A 17,198-nucleotide genomic window follows, 5' to 3' on the forward strand; every position below is an offset into this window, starting at 1 on the left:
GGTTAACAAGACTGTAGATGGGGATGGGGTAGACTAAACTCCATTTTCAGAAAAGAATTTATGATAAGAGCTAGGCAAACTGAAAGTGAACAAGGCCATGAAGCCGGATGAGATACATCCCAGGATACTGAGAGAGCTCAGAGATGTGCTGGTGGATTTGCTGAAGGACCTGTTCAGTAGTTCCCTGGTAATGGGAGTGGTGCTGCGGGACTGGAGAAGAGCAGTGGTGGTCCCGCTTCACAAGAGTGGGAGCAGAGAGGAGGCCGGAAACTACAGGCCAGTTAGCCTCACCTCTGTGGTGGGAAAATTAATGGAGACTCTGATGAAGGAAAGGATCGTGAACTATCTACAATCCAGTGGGTTGCTGGACCTGAGGCAGCATGGATTCACCAGGGGAAGGTCCTGGCAGACAAACTGGATCAAGGAAGAGTGCTTGGTGTAATCTACTTGGATTTCAGCAAAGCTTTTGATACGGGCCTGCATAGGAAGCTTGTAAATAAAGTGAGAAGCGTGGGATTTGGTGCCAAAGTGGTGGAATGGATTACAAATTGGTTGACTGACAGGAAACAGTGTGTAATGGTGAATGGAAGCCACTCTGAAGAGATAATGGTGTTAAGTGGAGTCCCACAGGGATCAGTACTGGGACAAGTTCTGTTCAGTATCTTTGTGAGCGACATTGTGGAAGGAATAGAAGGTAAAGTTTGTCTATTTGTAGATGATACTAAGATCTGTAAGAGTGAACATGTCTGAAGGAGTAAAGAGAATGAAAAGTGATTTAAGAAAGCTTGAAGAATGGTTGAAATTTGGCAGCTAGGATTCAATGCCAAGAAGTGCAGAGTCATGCATTTGGGGTGTGGTAATCCAAAAGAGCTGTATGTAATGGGGGATGTAAGACTGTTGTGCACAGACCAGGAGAGAGATCTTGGGGTGATAGTGTATAGCGATCTGAAGACGGCAAAGCAATGTGACAATGCGATAGCTAAAGCAGAAGAATGCTAGGCTGCATAGAGAGAGGAATAACCAATAAGAAAAAGGAGGTGATAATCCCCTTATACAGGTCCTTGGTGAGGCCTCACCTGGAGTACTGTGTTCAGTTCTGGAGACTATTGCAAAAGGGACAGAGACAGGATGGAGAACAGTAACAAAAATGGTGGGTGATCTCCAAACGACTTATGAGGAGAGGTTGAAGGACCTAAATGCATATACCCTGGAGGAAAGGAGGTGCAGGGGAGATATGATACAGACCTTCAGATACCTGAAAGGTTTTAATGATGCACAAATAACAAACCTTTTCCATTGGAAAGAAATCAGTAGAACTAGGGTCACAAAATGAAACTCCAGGGAGGAAGACTCAGAACCAACGACAGGAAATATTTCTTCACTGAGAGGGTGGTGGATGCCTGGAATGCCCTTCCGGAGGAGGTGGTGAAGACAAATTGAAATCTTTCACTAAGGGATATGGGATAAACACTGTGGATCCCTAAAGGCTAGAGGATAGAAATGGAGACATGAGTGGAAGGAGGGTAACTTGCTTGATGGTGTGGTGGTTACTACCCTTAACCAATAAGCCTTCATACCTGTTGATACAATGCCATTATTGCTCTCTGCTTCAGCAGCAGAGGGAACAGAGGAAAAGGGGAATTCGATTCAGACAGCAACCAACAAGGAAATTGAATTTTGCCGTCTGGGAAAGCAAATAAGCATGGGGTAACTTACTGATGCAGCAGTTACTACGCTTAACCAATAAGCCTGTAATTCTTGATGCAACTCCAACATTGCTCTCTGCTTCACGGAAAGAAGTAACAGGGAATTTGGACTCAAACAGTAACCAAAGGCCCTGACTTTGATGGTGTGGGAAACTGATAAGTTATGTGGGTGACTTGTAGGGCGTGGCAGAAACTACCCTAAGCTTGCTGGGCAGACTGAATGAACCGTTGGTCCTTTTCTGCCGTCGTTTCTATGTTTATGTTTCTGTGTTACTACTTTTCTAGATAAGTCCACACTTGCATGGCTCGCAGTTTTTACATACGCGAGTGTGTGCACGCATATGTACTCATATTTTATAATCAGCACATATGATGCGTATGTAGGTCATAAAATATTAGTAGTAAATTTAGATGCATCTATATTTATGTGCATATGGACGCACACGAAAAGGTTTTGAAAGTTAATCTTCTAAGGATCTAAAATCTGCTTTAAGGAAACAATGGCAGTTCCTGGCAATCTGACCATTCCTGACTAGGAGTGTAGCATGTTGCCTCTCTATTATAAAGCTAAATTAACTGGACGGATGGGCAGACTGGATGGGCCATACGGTCTTTTTTTGCCGTCATGTTTCTATTACACAAACGAAGCAATTATATGATCAGCATGACAATGAGAAGCCGACAGCACTAAGAAATGAGCAGTTCTGCATTGGCAAGAGCTGCATTGTACAGAAAATAGTAACATTTTGCTAACCTTTCTTTTTTTTGTAATTATCTTTTTATTGCATAAACAGATCAAATTACAAACATATAACCACCACCGAGTCATTGCACGTATGATAAGAGCATCAGGAATCAACTGATCAAAAACAACTTACAAACAATGAACATTCGCGAACACCAAACATGAGATGTGAAATGCCCAACATTACGAATCTTAATATCACAAGTAGCTTACAGCCCTGTGAAAGTATATCTCCCTCCTCATATCCATCCCTCCCACTACCCTCCTTTTGTAAATTACTCAACCGATATTTGAATCAGTCCATTGTTGAAACACGTGCCAAGTTTTAAGAAACTTTCCCAACGTATCCCTCCTCAAGGCAGTAAGATATTTCCATATAGTAAATCCACTTCAATCTCTGAATGACCGCAGAGAAATAAGGCGCACTGTTACTTCACTTTCAACGCATAGCCAACATAGCTCTCTGCTTCAACGGCAGGGGCAATGTAGAAAAGAGTATCTATATATATATATATATAGACAACAACCAACAAGGACTAAATTAAATAGTCGAGTAAACAAAAGCATGGGTGTAGCTTGCTTATTGAGGCGGTTACTACCCCTAACTAAGCTACATATTCAATTAGATGCAGTTCCAACACTGCTCTCTACATTAATGGTGGGGTGGAAGGGAAATAAAACTAAAAAGGTACTAAGAGCCAAGCGTAACAAGTAAGAGGAAAAAAAAAAAAGTGCATAGCTTGCTGGGCAGACTGGATGGGCCGTTTGGTCTTCTTCTGCCATCATTTCTATGTTTCTATGCTCCTTCCAATGTTTTGCTATTTCCCTTCGGACAGCATGAGCAAGAGCCCTAATGAAGTGTCTCTGCTCAATTGGCAAATTGGCCTCCGGAATGTTCAATAAAACCTCCTTCAGACTTAATTGTAGGTTCACATGTAACAGATCCTGGAGCCATTTCTCTACCTGTATCCACAACAGTCTAATGACTGGGCACATTCACCACATATGGTAAAAGTCACCTTCCTGACCACAGTTTTTCCAGCATAAGGAATCCCGGCGAGTCCCCATTTTCTTTAACTTATATGGAGTGAGGTACCATCTAAACATCTTATAACTATTTTCCACCATTTGCGCAGCTATAGAGTTGCAACTGATCGCCAAAAAGCAGATATCCCATTCACCCTCTGATAAAGGTACACCCAGATCTTTTTCCCAAGCTTGTATATGCCCCAAAGTATGTGGCAATGCCACTTTCAGAATAGTGTAAATTTTGGATATGACCCCTTTCACTACATGGGCATTGTCACAATAGCCTTCCATAAGAGTCTTCCCTTTGTTCATATCTACTCGTACTTCTTTAGAGCATAGTGATCTGATGTACGTAGCTGATATTTAGTTTTCACCTCAGTGAATGATTTCATCCCTTGATCAAACCAGAATTGGCCAATGGTAAGTAACCCCTTCTTTGCCCATTCTTGAAACACTTTTCCAGCTCACCCCGCTGGAAAAGCCTCACATTCCCTAATCATGGTGGAGTACAGGTATCTACGATCACCCACTAAAGGTTTCCTCCACTGCTTCCAGTGGCTGTGCACGGTGAAATGAGATCCAAGTCAATCTGATATTTACCCTCCCCCCAGAACAGGTCTCCATTTTGCTAATCTTTCTAAAGGGAAACTTGTGACCATATTTTTCCCTCATCACACACATTTCACAGCAAGTTTTATGTACAGAAAATAGAATAAAAAATGACAGATTCGGGGGAGCATCATATTCAAGATGACAGCAGCTCCTTTAACTCTGGCAAAGGGAAGCTGCACAACATGGCAGGGACATGAATTATTTGTCACTGTATAAACTGACATTTGATACCAGTTAGTAAATGCTGGAAACGGTATAAAGTATTACCTACCAGTTTGTGCAGCTCATCTGTACTTATATATTAATGATCAATAAAAAAAAAAAAAAAAAAGCAATTACTGATTGGAGCTATGACTCCCTTCTATTGCAAAATCAGTGCCAAATTGGAATGACTTTGGTAAGTTATTAAAAGGAAATTAATCAAAAGCATCATCTTCATCTTTCCAATATTAAGGGACTAACCACTGGCCCTTATCCAGTCCCAGAGACATCCTTAAACCTGCTTGAAAGCATCACCAATTGAAGAAGCAAGAGATAAAAAATAAATGAATATCACCTGCAAACAATCTATAGCCACTCCCATAGTTACAAGTAGGCTACAGAATGGATGCAGACATATGTTAAAGACCGCAGATAGCGCCAATTACTGCAGGACACCGGTCTTCACAGGGTACTAGTTTGAAGTCTGATTATCCTAATTTATTTGTTCCACTCGATTTGTGAGGAAGGAATCAAACCATGTCCTGTAATGGAGAAATTACTTACCTGATAATTTCATTTTCCTTAGTGTAGGCAGATGGACTCAGGACCAATGGGTTATGCTCCCCTGCCAGCAGATGGAGACAGTCAGATTTCAAAGCTGATGTCGCCCTACATACACTCTTGCAGTGACCTCAACCCTCCAGTATTCTCTTCAAGACTCACTGTGGACCTACTATTGAAAAAACTTAATTAAAAAACAAAAACAAAAAAAACAGATAACCGTAACTGTACTCAACCAATCAAAAACACTGAACCCCAGTAAGAAAATAGGTGCCCTGATCTAGGGACTGGATGAAGGCTTACCCCTAACCTCTAGGATTTGGTATTCATTCCATGGGTGAATCATTGGCACTGATTCTTGGGCAGCTGAGGCAGGATGCTGAGTCCATCTGTCTACACTAAGGAAAACAAAATTATCAGGTAAGTAATTTATCTATTTCCTAGCGTGTAGCCAAATGGACTCAGGACCAATGGGATGTACAAAAGCTATTCCCAATCGGGGTGAGGGCTGCCCATGGTGCAGTTAACACTGCCCTTGCAAAGGCTGTGTCCTCTTGGGACTATACGTCCAGGCAACAGGACCTGGAGAAGGTGTGCACAGAGGACAGATATCAATGGGAGACAGCAGTCTAACTTCCACCCATGAGATCGCCTGAGCTCTAGTGAAATGAGCTTTAACCTGAGAAGGTAATGGCTCTCCTGCTTCCACATAGGCTCCTGTGACAACCTCCTTAATCCAGTGAACTATGGTAGCCCACGAAGCTGATTCACCCCACTTCCTTCCACCGTGAAGGACAAACAGGTGGTCTTGTCTTTCGAACCGGTTCAGAAACTTCCAGATACTGTACCAAAAGTCTGACATTCAAATGATGGAGGAGGAGGTATTCTTCTATGTTCTTGTGCTTATGAAAGGATGGCAACGAAATGGACTGATTCAAATGAAACTCCGAGACTACCTTGGGCTAGAAGGATGGAACAGTACGAAGCTGTAACACTCCTGGAGTCATCTGGAGGAACAGTTCCTGGCACAATAATGCCTGCAGTTCAGAGATGTGATGTGCCGAGCATATAGCCACCGGGAACACCATTTTCAAGCTTAATAAACACACACACACAAAAAAAAAAAAGAAAGAGACTGCACAGCTGCCAAAAGGAGGGCCCTGCCAAAAATTCGACCACCCCTACTGGGCACCATAGGGGTGGTCGAAGGTTCTTCACCCCTTTCAGAAAATGAGCCACGTGCAGAAGAGCCAATGGGGGGGGGGGGGGGCGTGCCGTTTCAACTCACCCCTGAAACAGGAGAGAGCCGCTACCGGCACCTTCAAGGAGTTAAGAGCCAAACCCTCATTCAAGCCATCCTGCTAAAATTCCAGAATAAATGGGATTTTGACAGACTGATGGTGGACACGGCTTTCCTCACACCAGGCCTCAAATATTCTCCAGACCCGCACATATGCTAGGGACATAGAGAAGTTCTGAGCATGGAGTAAGATGGCAATTACTGCCATAGAATGTCATTGTTTCATTAGGTGAGCCCTCTCAAGGGCCAAACCGTAAGATAGAACTGAGTCGGATCCTCGTGAAGGAGCAGTCCCTGCTGTAGCTGGTCCCCGTGGAGTGGGAGGCACATGGGGGTCTCCACATGTCCACATACCATGGACACCTGGGCCAATCTGGAGCTACTAGTAGTACTAATCCCCTGTGGTGCTCAATTCTGTGAATAACCCTGCCCAGCAGGGGCCATAGAGGGAAGGCATATAGCAACTCTTCTTCTGGCCAGGTCTGAATGAGTGCGCCATCCCTAGAGACCACTGATCTCATCTGTGACTGAAGAATCTGGGAACTTTTGCATTGTGAGAAGCGGCCAGCAGATCCATGGCTGGGAGGCCCCAGCGATCTACTATAAGTTGAAAGGCTTTGGACAACAACACTCACTCTACTGGATCCAGGCTCTCCCTGCTTAGAAAGTCTGCTCTGATGTAGTCTTTTCCTGCGATGTGGCAGGCAGAGAATCTGTAGACAAGTTTCCGCCCATTCCATAAAGAAGTCTATCTCCTGTGATACTTGCTGGCTCTCTGTTCCACTCTGGTGGTTGATGTAGACTACCATCATTGCATTGTCCAACATCACACGGACTGCTTGAACCTGGAGTCTGTGGCTGAATTGTAGACACACCAATCTGACTGCCTGGGCTTCCAGGCGGTTGATGTTTCAGAGGGCCTCTTCTTTGGTCCAACATCCCTGGGTCAACAGTTCCTGACAGTGAGCTCCCCAGCCCCAGAGACTGCATCATTCATGAGGTCCAGCCAGTTTGGTGAGGACAGGGGCACACCTCTGCTCAGATGAGCTTCCTGCAGCCACTACTGGAGCCGAGAGCACTCAAGACTATTCAATTCGCCTCCACTTGCCTGTTGGCAAGTGGAGGCGAATTGAATAGTCTTGAGTCTGCAGCTTCCAACGTGACAGCAGTGAGCACAAGTAGTCGCATGTGTGCCCTCAGCCATGGCCCCACTTCCAGGGTTGCCGCCATTAAACTGAGAACTTGGGAGATAGCTCCACACAGTCGGGCATTTCATGCTCATCAACTGATGCACCTGGGACATCAACTTTCTTATTTGCATGATCAGAAGGAAGACCTTGCCCCGCAGTGTGTCAAATCAGCCTCCCAGATATTCCAAGGATTGGGAAGGCTTGAGACTGCTCTTGTCCAGTTTTATTACCCAACTGAGTTACTGAAGCAAGGAGGTCACCCTGTTGGTCACCCAGAGACACTCTTCCATGGATTTGGCCCGGATCAACTAGTCATCCAAATACGGATGCACCAGGATGCCCTCTTTTCTCAATACTGTCGCTACGACCACCATAATCTTGGAAAATGTTCTGGGGTCGATGGCTAGGTCAAAGGGCAGTGCTCAAAACTGATAATGGCGACCCAATATCGCAAAGCGTAGGAAGTCTTGGTGTTCTTGACAGATTGGAATTTGTAGGTAGGCCTCGGATAGGTCCAAGGAGGTTAAGAACTCTCCTGGTTGTACGACCATTATCACAGAGCGTGATGTTTCTATGCGGAAATGATTCAGTTGTAGATGCCGGTTGATACTCTTGAAGTCCAGGATGGGGGCAAAAGTAAACTTCCTTCTTGGGTACGATGAAATAGATGGAATAACGCCCCATATTTTCCTAGAGTGCAGGTACTGAGATTATAAGCCTTCATCCTGAGGAGTCTTAAAAGTGTAATCTCCACTGCCTGCTTCTTGCGTTGGGAGTGGCAAGGAGACATCATGAATATGTCCCGAGGAATGCTGTGAAATGCTAGCGCATATCCTTCTCGTATGACTTCCAGTACCCATTTATCCTAAGTGATCTCTACCCACCACTGGTAAAAGAGGGATAGCAGACCCCCCTATCTCCTCAGTCCGAATATGGGTTGGCAAAATTTCATTGGGGGGTTTGGGATGAACCTGAACCCAAGCCTGCCCCCTCTCTTGGGCTGTCGTCTAAGAAAGAACTGAGACCTCCCAAAGGGCTGAAACCTCTGAAATGTCATGTTTCTATAGGGGCGAAAAAGTTGGGAGCCCCTTGATTGGCCCCTCATAGGCAAGGTGCACTGAAAGTTTCCTCTTATCTTCCGGTAGCCAGGGGACTAGAGAGTTGCCCCATTTACTGGCCATCTTTTCTAACTTACTTTTAAAAAAGAAATATCCCTTAAAGGGCATCACTGTAAGATTGGCCTTGGAGGTTGCGTCTGCTGACCAATTCTGCAGCCATAGCTGTCGTCTGGACGCCACCACTGAGGCCACTCCTCTGGCCGAAGCATGGAATAGATATGAGCCAGAGTCCACTAAAAAGGCTGCGGCAGGGGGGGCGCTCTCGCCGCGGAGCAAGATGGCCACCTAACCTCAGAGCTCCCGCGTGCTCCGGGCCGAATTTCGCCGATACCCCCGTGCAATCTGCAGCTACAGCTGTTAAACCTCCCGATTTAGCGCTCCCTCACCTTTGCGATGACGCAGAGGAAAAAAGGAACGGACTTAAAACAATTTGCGTTCTCCAAATTACCCGATTTGGAGGAGGGGCCTGAGAGTGCGGCAGAAGCCTCGGCATCCAGTGAGCAGGCACCCGAGGAGGAGAACGTGATGCGTGGCCCGATGGTGGCGGCTCCGGATCTCCCCACGAGAGATGACTTCCGCCGCTGGTTCGGGGATATTCGCCAGGAAATGAAGGATAATAAAAGGGAACTCTTGGAAACAATTCAGCAACTGAAAGAGGAAATGGCAGATATAGGCAGGCGCGTCGATGATTGTGATCTGCGCCTGGATGTGCAAGCTGAGAAAATGGATGCCCTCACTAAGACAGTGAGTCAGGTGACACAGGATTCAGAGGCTTTCAGTACCAAACTGGAAGATTTAGAAAACAGAAGTAGGCGCAATAATTTAAGATTCAGGGGCATCCCTGAAACTGATTCCTTTGCAGACTGCGCAGCCACGATTCAAAGTTTCTGTACTTTCCTCCTGCAGCAAGCATCGGAGGGCACTGCAGGGCAGGACTCAGCTATCAGCATTGACCTGGAGCGGGCACACCGGACCCTGGGGCCCAGACTTGCTGGGAAACCCAGAGATATAATTGTCTGTTTTACCAGATTTCCAGTGAAAGATAAGATTTTTCAAATTGCAAGGAAGAAGGCCGCCTGGGAATGGGAGTCCCATAACATACAAGTCTTTACAGATCTTTCTCCCCTGACCTTGAAGAAACGCCTGGAATTTAAAGATATTACCTCACTACTTCGTAAGGAGAATATTAGGTACCGCTGGCTGTTTCCATTTGGCATAGCTATTACCATTGAAGGCGCCACAACTACGGCTAAGACTTTACAGGAAGCGGTAGCCATTTTGAGATCCGCAGGTCATCAGGTTCCTGCCTCCCTTGCTCCAAGGAGTTCGACCTCAACCTCTTCCTCTGCTCCTTTGGAGACTCCACGATGGCAGAGGGTCCGCGGAGGAGGGAAGCGCCTGCGACGTCACTCTGAAGACAGCTCTTCGGATCAGGATAAGGGGAAAGGGTGAACCTTTTGGGACTCAGTTGGATATTGTGCTTACATGAGGGGCTATGGTTCCTGTTCATATCGAGGGTGTTTTTTGGTTTCTTTTACCTGTTAGGTTATGGTTTACACTGTGGTATATTTGTATTATATTAGGGGGGGCCGGCGGAGGACGGGCCGGAGCGGGAGGAGCGGGCCTCGCTGGTGACTGCTACCCCCGCACCTTTACGGAATGGTATTAGTACGAATCCGTGAGGCCTTGTGGTGGAAGGGGGGAGGGGGGAGGGGAGAGGGAAGAACTGAGGCTCTTCTTTCAATGCACAACCAGCATACTGCACGCTATTTTCATCACACAGTGATCATACTCTGCACTGCAGCACGGACTGTATACTACTTTACAAGGGGGGTTTCCTGGCGCAAAAGGGGTGTGGATGACGGGGTGTCTGGTGTGGGGTTTTATGAGCAGGGAGGGGGAGGAACGCAAGCCTTCTGATGTCCTTTAAAATATGGTCTTTGAATGTGAAGGGCCTTAATAGTCCGCAAAAGAGGCAGCATATTAGAAGGGAAGCACAGAGGTCCCAGGCGGATGTTATACTTTTACAAGAAACCCACTTGCAGCAGCAATATGTCCACTTGCTTCAGTGGCATTTGTACCCCCACCAATATCACGCTGCAGCCCCTAAGGCAGGAAGGTACACCGGTGTCAGTATCTTACTGAGGAGGGATTTTCCGGGTGTTGTACTTCAACAAGTGGCGGATCCCATGGGCCGGTTCTTAATGCTCTTAGTAGAGGTTGATCAAGTAAAATATACTATTGTCAATGTGTATGCTCCGAATACTTCACACTCGGAATATATAGCCCAGATGGATGGGGTCCTTTCCTCCGTGGAGGGAGATCATCTTATTCTAGCGGGGGATTTTAATATCACAATTCAGCCGAGAGTTGATAATTCCTCTGGGGGTGGCATGGGGTTGGCCAAAGGCCGCAAGCGTCTCAAAAAATTTATGCGGTCCCGGGAACTGCTGGATATATGGCGACACAGAAACCCTGCTACTAGAGACTATACGTTTTATTCCCATCCCCATTCTTCATATTCCCGAATTGATTATTTTCTACTGGACAAAACTCTCACCTTCCGGGTAAAAGATCTGGGTATAGGCCCCATAACCTGGTCGGATCATGGAGCAATTTGGTTGACCTTACGTACCCAGCCTTCTCAGACCGGGTTACGCTTTTGGAAACTTAATGATTCCCTCTTGGAGAATGATGATTTTTGTCAAACCATAAAGAAGGCGATAGAGGAATATCAACAATTTAATGGTTCAGGCGATCACCCCCGGCCTATTTTGTGGGACTGTTTGAAGGTGGTTCTCAGGGGTAAATTTATCTCTCAGGCTTCGCACAGGAAAAAGGTTAATCAAGCAAAAGAAGTAGAACTATTGTCTGATATCTCTGCTTTAGAAAAACAACATAAGGTAACTTTATCTAACAAGGTCTATAGTAAACTGTTGAGGGCCCGTGCGGCATTGAAGGCATTGCAAGCGAGGGATGTTGCCCATAAATTACAGCTTATCCGGCAAGAACATTTTGAATGGGGAAATAAATCTGGTCGACTCTTGGCACGTAAATTAAAAAAACTGTCTATTCAAAATCAGATCACCAGCATTAAAGCGGGAGATGGATCTATTTTGGTCTCAGCAGAGCAGATCCAGAGTCGATTTCAGCAATTTTACGGGGTCTTGTATACGGCAGATTCTGGCATATCTGCCTCCAGTATTGCTGATTACTTAGCCGATATCCCTCTACCCCAATTGACTGAAACGGAGCGGCAATACTTTGAGAAACTTATTACGCCCGCCGAGCTCTCACTCGCCATTAAGGCTCTTAAACCTCATAAAGCGCCTGGGCTCGATGGCTATACCGGCCTCTTTTATAAAAAGTTTACCGACCAGGTTTCCCCTTACTTGCTTGACACTTTTAATGCCTTACGGGATGGGGAGACTTTGCCAGCGGAAGCTAATGTGGCTGGCATCACCATTCTGGCAAAACCAGGCAGAGATCCTCTAGAGTGTGGGTCTTACCGGCCAATCTCTCTTATTAATATCGATTTAAAATTATTAGCCAAGATTTTAGCTAATCGTATGAATAGGGTGATGGCGAAATTGACTCATCCGGACCAAGCCGGATTTATCCTGGGGCGGAAGGCTGCGGACAATGTTAGGAAAATAGTAGATTTACTCTGGAGCGCTAAGAGGGATCACACCCCAGCTGTCTTGTTCGCTATCGACGCTGAAAAAGCGTTTGATATGGTCCACTGGCCATTTTTATTTCGCACTCTGGAAAAAATGAATTTTGGTCCCAAGTTCTTGACATGGCTCTATAGGCTGTATGATAACCCTAGAGCGAGAGTGAAAGTTAATGGGAATTATTCGCATCCATTTCCAATCACTCGGGGAACGCGACAGGGTTGTCCTCTATCTCCCCTGCTGTTCGCTTTATTTTTAGAGCCTCTCACTACCATTATACGGGGAGATCAGACTATATCTGGCATTGCGGTGGGGATGGAGCAATATAAAATGTCGCTTTTTGCGGATGATGTGTTGTTTACTCTCACCAACCCCCACCAATCTTTGTCCAGGGTGATAGGACGCCTGTCCGAGTTTAGCTCGGTTTCAGGCTTTCGGCTTAATCTTGATAAATCTGAGGTTTTGAACCTTTCTCTGCCTCCAGACCAAACCTCACATTTACAACAACAATTCCCCTTAAAATGGGCGGGGTCCAAAATTAAATACCTTGGGATACAAATTGGCCGGAATTTGGACGATCTATTTAAATTGAATTACCTATCTTTGGTGTCCAAGATTTTCCAGGACTTGGACACTTGGAATGACTTGCCCATTTCCTGGACGGGCCGGATAGCTGTGGTTAAGATGACAATACTTCCCAAATTTAATTATCTATTCCAGTCTCTGCCAATCTCAATCTCTACGGCCATGTTAAAAACTTGGCAGAAACGCCTGTTCGCTTTTATCTGGAAGCGGAGACCCCCACGGGTGGCACAAACTACTCTTTACCGCCATAAGTTACGGGGAGGCTTGGGGGTCCCAAACCTTCAATGGTACTATGCTGCCGCCCAATTAGCTCCGATATTGGCGTGGCATAGATGTGGCGAGAGACCTAGATGGGTGGATATTGAACAGGCCCACTTAGGTTCCATTCCTATACAAGCTCTTATATGGCAACCTAAGACTTCTTTGAAAATTACCGGTTGTATCTCTTTACCTTTACAAACCACCCTCCAATCATGGGTCAGATGGAAATCTCCATTGGTGGGCACGAGACGGTATTTTTTGAATACCCATTTATTTTACCATGTTTCCTTTTCTCCGGGATGGGACTCTGTATTATTTCGTGAGTGGAAGAATAATGGTGTTACCACAGTGGCTAAACTTAGAGGTAGCACTGCTTTCATGACCTTCCCACAATTGCAGGAAGTATATCAACTTCCACCCTCCGCTTACTATTCTTACTATCAATTACAACACTTCCTCCGTCGGGAGCATATGCAGGAGGAAATAGCTAAGGGCCGATCGCAATTTGAAGGGTGGTGTGCCATGGCTGATCAGCTAAAAAGCGGCTTATCCAAAATATATACCTTATTACAGTACTCGTCCCAACAGCCTCGGTATATGTCTCAATGGGAGGGTGATTTGGGGATCACCCTCTCTGAGGAGGAGTGGGCTCAAATCTTTTCATATACTAAGTGCTGCTCGGTGTCCTCTTCCCTCACAGAAAATGGGTATAAAATTCTGTTCAGATGGCACCTCACTCCAAGTCGGTTGTATAAAGCTCACTTATGTGACTCTGACCTGTGCTGGAAGGGCTGTGGACAACGGGGCACGCTCCTACACATGTGGTGGGAATGTACTCACGTTAGGAGACTATGGTTGGATGTTCAGGATATTGTCTTGTGTACCCTAAATAAACAGGTGGTATTGACTCCGGTACAGGGCCTTTTAAATGCACCGATTGACGGCTCTAAATTCGACTGTACACTTGTTAATCAGTTCTGTCTGGGGGCCCGGTGTTTATTGGCGCTTTTCTGGAAACAAACTACTGTGCCCACTAAATCTTCCTTACTACAAAAATTAGACAATATGAGTGTGATGTATAAGATAACAGCACTAAGGCATAAACAAATACCTAAATTTGAAAAGACGTGGGCTCCGTATCTCCAGTGGAGACGAGATATGGGTCACTCTGATGAGGAAACCCTTGATTCTCCTAGTTAAGACACAGGACGCACAGGAAATCACTCAGACTTAGAGGCCTGGGGCCGTGATATACTTTATTCTACCAATTTGCTCACACATGACGCCAACACATTTATCTATTGGTTTTTCTTTGCCATTTATTGCTAGCTGCAGCTTTTCCTTTCCTGTGGAGCATGGTCATTTCACCAGGGGATCACAGGCGGTTTCTCTTATCAGGCTTGTATTCTATTATAATTCTAGTACATTCCCTATATTCCCTATATTCCTGATCCATTATGTTCCTGTTGTGCAGTGATTATCTGTAATCTATGCCTTGATTATGTGCATTATCTGTTTCTTTGTATTATTTGTGCAGTTCTCTAACTATATACATGTTATTGTATTATGGCTTATAATCAATGTGTTTTGAATAAAAATTATATTGGAAAAAAAAAAAAAGGCTGCGGCAGGTTCCATAACCGCTCCGGAATTCACCCCCCCCCCCCCCCCCCCGAGTCACCCACCTCCTGAGAGAGGAGTAGGCACAAACGAGCTACCAGGGCACAACAAGAAGCAATCTGCAAGGTCATCGTTATTGCGAAGGCTTATTTAAAAATGACTCCATCTGACTATCGTGTGCATCCTTTAAGGCCGCTCCTCCTTCCACTGGGACAGTTGTTCGCTTAGAGACAGCACAGACCAGTACATCCACTTTAGGGAAACGCAAACGCTTTCTCACTGCCGGATCCAGTGGGTATAGAGCTTCTAATGCTCATCCCCATTTAAAACTTGCTTCCAAGACATCCCATTCCAAGTCAATCAACTCCTGGATGGCTTCCAGTCCTGGAAAGTAGCAATAGGCTTTCTGTAGGGAAATCAGAATGGAATTCTTCTTTGGTTCCATCAATTAATTGGTCCCAGGGACTCCCAGTGTCTTCGGGGTCTGGGAAACCAAGGCCGGCAATTCAGCTCTATGAAAAAACTACAACATGGTTCTATACAGTCCCAACCCAGGGGGAATGTCCCCTTCTTCCAAGGGGTCTGGATTGTCCTCTTCGTCTGAGCCATCTGGGTCCCTACCAGGGATGCCCTTGGTAAGGTGAGGCATGACTCTAGGTCTGCCGATAGGACAGGGAGAGGGAGGGTTTAACCGCTTGAGTTTCCATCTGGATAGGGGCAATTGAGGTAGCAGACTGTGCCTGTATGAAGGCTTGTAGACCCTGGAGAAATTCCACCCAAGAGAAGGCAGCCGGGTCCATACCTAGCCCAGGAAGTACTGGGCTAGGAGCCACTAAATTTCCCTCTCCCATAGATGACCCAGTCCCAGGGCTACTTCCGGTTAAGGCTGTGGCTCACCCATTCTCTGAATGGGAGGAGCCAGGCTTAGCAAAGTCTGGAGAGGCCATCTCTCCTTGGGCTTCTTCACAGTGCTGACATAAGTTTAAATCCAGGTCAGACTTTGAAGCCCTAATATGACAACCAGCACAGAGAGAAAGGCGCTTCTGTTTCTTGGCTGCCGGCGTTATTGGTGGCAGTAACTGTGTGTTCCATCGGCTTGCGCTTAAAAACTTTTATGCGCACAGATTTCAAGCATCTAGGTGGGGTGCAGTGAGGCGCATGCACAGCCCTTGCGTCTGGCTATTCCTGGTTCTGTGCTTAGAAGTTGTAAGCGGATGTATGTGCACAATGTTATGTGTGAGTCGCGTGAGTAGAGTTGATGCACGGTGCATACCGACCTTCTATGGAGGGCAATACGGCAGGCACAAAGAAGCGCGTAAGATAACGCCGCTGCAGCCTACCATGCGGTGTGCCGACCAAGCCTAAAGTGGGGCCTAGCCCACCGAGGGCCATTCAACCCGCTCAGAAGCCCACTTCCCCTTACCCCCAACAGGGGGTAAGGGTACAGCAGGCCGGAGGAAGTCCGGAGGAAGTCTTACCGAAACCCCTTCAAACGTCTGTGTTTGTTTTTTTTAAACTTGCCTGGGCTCAGCGCTTACCAGCTGAGTACAGAGATGGTCTCTAGCTGCAGGGGGAGAGGTCTTTGGCCGTCACGGCCACGCTCTGCTTCCTGCGCCCACTGACTTTCATCTGCTTAAGCAGCAAAGTACACATCGGGAACCAGCTACCGGACCAAGGCACAGCTCTGAGGGATTTCTGAAATCACCTCAGGAATTCTCAACTGGGGGAGTGGGGAGAGACCTTTAGCTATCACCGCAGGAGAGTGGGGCTCAATGTTCCTTCAATTTAAAAGTAGAATTTCTCCTTCCAAAAAGTGCAGCAATCCCATAGGGATAGGTATGTCCACCTCATGCTAGACACGGAGAATACTGGAGGGCTACTGTCACAGCAGGGGTATATGTAGGGTGACGTCAGCTTTGAAATCTGATTCAGTCTCCATCTACTGGTTTGGGAGCATAACCCGTTCACCCCGAGTCCATCTGGCTACATGCTAGGAAATTCCTAGTTTTTCAAGCGAGTTAGTAGCATTTGATGGCTGACACCTTTTTACTGGACTAACTTAATGCACTTCTTGACTCGTTAGTGCCACCTACCCGCCTCTTCAGCCTCTCTCTCTCTTTCAGTGTCAGCGTGTCTGCCTTGGCAATCACCGGCACAATGTTCACTTTCCCATGCAAGGCCTTCATGAATTCCACATCCAGCGGCTTCAGCCTGCAACACCCCAAAACAGAGATGGTTGTTAAGAGTCTTGTGAAGCGTGTTTGCACCTGTGCCAACTTTCTAAAAAGATAAAACTAAACCTTGCATACAACTGTGTGGTGTTACGCAGGCTCTAGTTCAGATGGAAGAAGCCATTATTAGAATCTACCATTACTACAGCTCTGACAACAACCTCCCTTACAAACCAACATAGTTCAGGTGCTATACATAAGTTGGCCATTATAGTATGCTTCCTCTGAAAGAGATCACTCCAGGTCAAGTCTTAACAGATTCTGGTAGAACAAAAGAATTAAAGTTACAGATAATTTGTGTTGTTCTCTTGTGTGGCAGGACCCGTGAAAATTCCCCTATACTCTCCTGCAACGAAAAATACCAT

The 17,198-nt window shown here is 46.1% G+C and overlaps 1 protein-coding gene across 1 annotated transcript in view; it reads right to left on the reverse strand.

Moving 5' to 3' along the window:
* Window positions 1-17,198, reverse strand: part of LOC115100878 (septin-2A) — a 119,069-nt gene that overhangs the window by 69,435 nt on the left and 32,436 nt on the right. Inside the window, exon 7 of the mRNA XM_029619900.1 lies at window positions 16,696-16,813. Within this exon, the coding sequence (XP_029475760.1) occupies window positions 16,696-16,813 (118 nt within the window). The remainder of the gene's footprint in view (window positions 1-16,695; window positions 16,814-17,198) is intronic.

This window comes from Rhinatrema bivittatum, chromosome 11, assembly GCF_901001135.1.
Source record: "Rhinatrema bivittatum chromosome 11, aRhiBiv1.1, whole genome shotgun sequence".
NCBI classification, from domain to species: Eukaryota; Metazoa; Chordata; class Amphibia; order Gymnophiona; family Rhinatrematidae; genus Rhinatrema; species Rhinatrema bivittatum.